Below are 4328 nucleotides of genomic sequence, written 5' to 3'. Positions count from 1 at the left end.
TTTTAAAAGGTTGGGCTCTAAATTTAGCTAAAAAATGACCAACTTGACAAAAGATGTAAACATTAAAGGAGTATTTGGTTCGTCGAATCTTAGATTAAGTTTCCTAATAAAATTACGAGAATATAATATTACTGATGGAATGTGAGATTAAGTTATTTGGCTCACTTAGCCAGAATGCAAGATTTAGTTGTTTAGTTGACGGAATGTTAGATTATTTAAAAGCACATTTTGCTCAATTGTCCTTGTTATATAATATTTTTTTAAACAAGTTTAATTCTTTTAATATTTTTTAAGCTCAAATTCCATAAAATTATGATAAATTATTACAATTCTTACCTTTTTATTACAATTTATATATTAATAAGTAAATATATTGTGTTGAAATAAATTTATAAATCATAATTATAATAATTCGTGATTACAGCACTATCCATAACCATAATTAATATATTAATAAATAAAATATAATGATTATAATAGTTTACTATTAATAAATACATATTAATTAGTCTTTAAGAGAAAACTTAATTGATTAAAATAAAAATAAAAAATAAATTGATTCAAAATTTAAGATTACGTTCTAATATAAAATTAGAGGATAAAATTAAAATGTTGAAATCTAAGCACTATAGGCGAAATAAACGACCCTAAACATTAAAAATTACAATTTTTTAATAATTTTTTTGTTATAATTTCAATTAATAGGCCGTCGGCCGCCACTTCGAATTCAGGCTGCACCCTATTTTCTATTTTTCTTTTTTTTTTGTTTTAATTTTCTTAGCCTTTCCTTGTGCGGCTTTTTAGGTACAATTTTCTCTTTTAATTTGCTTTAAGAAAATCTTAGCAAGAAACAAGAGAGCCAGTGATGTTGGAAGAATCAATGTCGACTGTACCTTCTTCTTCCCTTTGGGCCTCCATTTTCAGCTGGTTTACACCTACTGTTTTCTTTGTCTTTCTTAATATTACTATTGGTACTATCTTTTTCACTTCCACCTTCTCTTCCAACAATTCTGGCGCCGCCGCTTCTGGCGGTGTCGGCGACGGCCCATCACTCCACGAAGGAGATGAAACAAACGAGCCTAGACTCCTTCCATCTCCATCTGTTTTACAAAGGCTCAAATCCATCTACTGGTACTCTTACGGATCCCAACAACCTTTTACTACCACCACCGCCGCCGCCGAAATCCCAGATTCCGGCGCCGATTTCCATATCTCTTTTCAACAACAAACCAGTGAAACTGAAACCACACCTGAACCAGTCCCAACCCACCTCGATAGATCTCCTTCTGTTTTGCATAGGCTTAAGTCTATAAACCTCAATGGCTACTTCTCCCCGGAGCAAAAACCCCGTGAGATTAGCTCCCATTACACTCCCGAGGAAGAAGAAATAAAAGAACCCGAACAAGTAGAACAAACCCAAGGTGAAATATACAGTGAGTTGAACCGTAACAATCAAGTTACGAGGACCAAATCCGACGCCGAACCGGCATCTGGGGAGGTACCAACGAAGCTTCCGAAGAAGATGAAGAAATCAGCGAGTGCGAAGTCACCGTTTTCGCATTTCGAGGAAGATGATATATTGGAAGCTCGACGGCCGGCGACTATGAGGGAAGGGAAAGGTAAAGCTACGGAGGAGGACGATGAAGTAGATGCCAAAGCCGATGATTTCATCAACAAGTTTAAGGAGCAGTTGAAGTTGCAAAGGATGGATTCTATACTTGGTACAAGGAGATGGTGATGAAGTAAAAAAGCGTAGATCTACTACTAATATTGTTTAATTTACATGTGTTTTGAACTTTGTGTTCAAAAAAATATATATGGGAGTTTAGTTTCAATTTCAATGGCGTTTTAATCCATTAAAGTCCATGGCATTTTGGGTGTTTTTGTTTTTTGCCATTGCCATTCTTAGCCATCTGGAGCTTTTTTAGAAGTTAGAGATTGGATTCAATGGAATTTAATTAGAAAAAAAAGAAGCAGCTGCAATTGAAACAGTAACAAAGCTGCAAAAGACTCTAAGCCCTACAATTAAGATAAAGTGATGACTTTGGTGGTGGCACTGCCAGTGGCAGTGGCACAGCCTGCTGGTCCTTCATCCTGCAGCTTCATGACTAGTGCAAATTAAGCAAATGCAAGGATTCTGCAGACGGAGAACTAATGCAAATTAAGCATATGAAAAAGATATTAGCAGGTAAAACAACCATATAGCTTCTCTGCCAATATTTTCTTTTATTCAAAAAATAAATAAATTAATTTATATCGGTTAAATTAAAGAATAAATTAATTATTTTATTAAAAATTTCATCTATTTCTACTGTTAAATACTGATGTTGTTGATAGAATAACCAAACAATCACGCATGTCGTGCCATGTATGCCTTAGTTTGACGTACAAAAATTAATTTTTAATATTAGAAATGAAAAGACCAATTAGCTATTGGATCTGATGTATCTGGATTAATTTATCCAATTTTTTAGTAAAAAAAGTAAAATACAATTTAATTCTTAATATAAAAGCCTTTATAATACTTTTACTAATGTTGGCATTATTTAAAAAATAAAATATTTTTCAAATCCTATTTACAATCATAGATATTAATTATTTCGAAATTTATGATTATTAATTTAATTTGTTGAACACTTTAACCATAATATAAAAAATATATTAAATTGTTAAAAATAAAAAATCGAGAATTAAAAATTATTTTTGTATATTTTTTATTTAAAAGATTATTATTTTTTATTAACCTTATTTTAGATACGTGCCATCATCTAATTTATTGATAATGTATATTGTTATTGCATAAAATATAAATTCTTTTTGACATATATATCCTTGAAATTTCTTTTATATTTTTACTTATTTAGAATTTATTTTTGAATGATTGAGTTGTAAGTCCACATGTGAATTTACGTACTTTATTACTTAACCTTTTTTTAATATACATACAATTAAATTATTGAATATTATATTGTATATATACAAGTACAGAACGTTTTTATTTATCATTAAAAATGTTATGCAATATGTTAACCAATATTTGATATTATTGGCAAATGTTAATATTTTCGGTCTTTTGAATGTTTAAATTTATGTTTTATTATACAGATGTATGTTTACATTATAAAGTGCACAAATATTTTATAAGAGCGATTTGTCTTTTACATCACGCAACACACCCTTAGATTGAGGACCGTAATGGAATGAGACAAGAGCGGGTGTTCTTAAATAGTTAAATTTATTATCATCTCAGAGTTAGCATCTTTTGTCTTATCATCTATCTCACTTTGTTATGGATATATAATTTTGAAAACTACAATCACCTTGATAGATGTTGTATGTATTCATCTCCACTTCACACACCTCGTTTCAATTTAATTTTTACTAATTCTTTCTAATGTTTTCAATATTTTTAAAAGTAAATAACTATTTAAACATATTTTTTCAAGAAAAATATTTAAACTTAAAACATATGAGTTTTTTTATAACACTATTTTACATTTTTACCTTTTTAATAGTTATAAATATACAGGAACAAAATAATCTCATATAGTGGAATAGGTTGGGGTAAGATCGGATAAGCAATTACCGCAATTGCTCCACACCTATTGTCTTAAAAAATTTCCAGAAAAAAAAATACTCCTCAATGCAGAAAATCGGTAATGTCATTAAATTTGTTAGAATTTTAAATTAGCTTTGTAGATGGTTAGGGACTAAGTTGATAGGATAGTAAAATTGAGTAGTAAATTGCGTAGCTAAAAGTTTAAGAGTGTAATGGCCTAAATTCAAGGTTATCGAAACAGTTGTTTCGTAGCCAAAATTTTGATTTAAAAATAAATTTATTTTAATATTTTTGCATGAATATTGATATGATAGGAAAATCGTATGAAAACATAGATAGAAAAATTTTACCAATTTAGTGGTTAGTTAGAAAAAGAAATTATTGAAGAAATTGCGTAAAAACAAGGTATCGAGACCTCGATCTCGTAAAACCGAGTCAAAAATATTTTTATAAATATTTATGAAATGTTAGTAATATGGTATTAAAATTTCGTTAGAAAATTTTAATGTTTGGGTAGTCAATTAAGTGAAAAGAACTAAATTGAAAAAGGTATAAAAGTTACTAGAAGGATTAAATAGCTCAATTGTTAAATGAGGAGGGACATAAATTGTAAATAAGCCCAAAAGGAGATATTTTGGCGGCATAAGCTGAGAAAAATCAGGAGAATTGGTGAAATAAGGGTAAAATGGGAAAATAACAAATTTTACTAACATAAAAATGGGACCAAATTGGAATATCTAGAATTCTCTTTATTTTTCTGCATTCTCAT

General features: G+C 29.5%; 1 protein-coding gene across 1 annotated transcript; it reads left to right on the top strand.

Annotated features, from left to right (window-relative positions):
• Positions 1-723: 723 nt before the first annotated feature.
• On the top strand, positions 724-1841 carry LOC107953887 (pathogen-associated molecular patterns-induced protein A70). The gene has a single exon (XM_016889329.2). It carries the CDS (start codon positions 866-868, stop codon positions 1736-1738), a length of 873 nt encoding a protein of 290 aa, XP_016744818.2. The 5' UTR covers positions 724-865; the 3' UTR covers positions 1739-1841.
• Positions 1842-4328: the final 2487 nt, after the last annotated feature.

The sequence above is a fragment of the Gossypium hirsutum genome, chromosome D07 (assembly GCF_007990345.1).
Source record: "Gossypium hirsutum isolate 1008001.06 chromosome D07, Gossypium_hirsutum_v2.1, whole genome shotgun sequence".
Classification (NCBI taxonomy): domain Eukaryota; kingdom Viridiplantae; phylum Streptophyta; class Magnoliopsida; order Malvales; family Malvaceae; genus Gossypium; species Gossypium hirsutum.
Note: the sequence above shows the minus strand (reverse complement) of the source record. Positions and strands in the feature narration are given on the sequence as shown.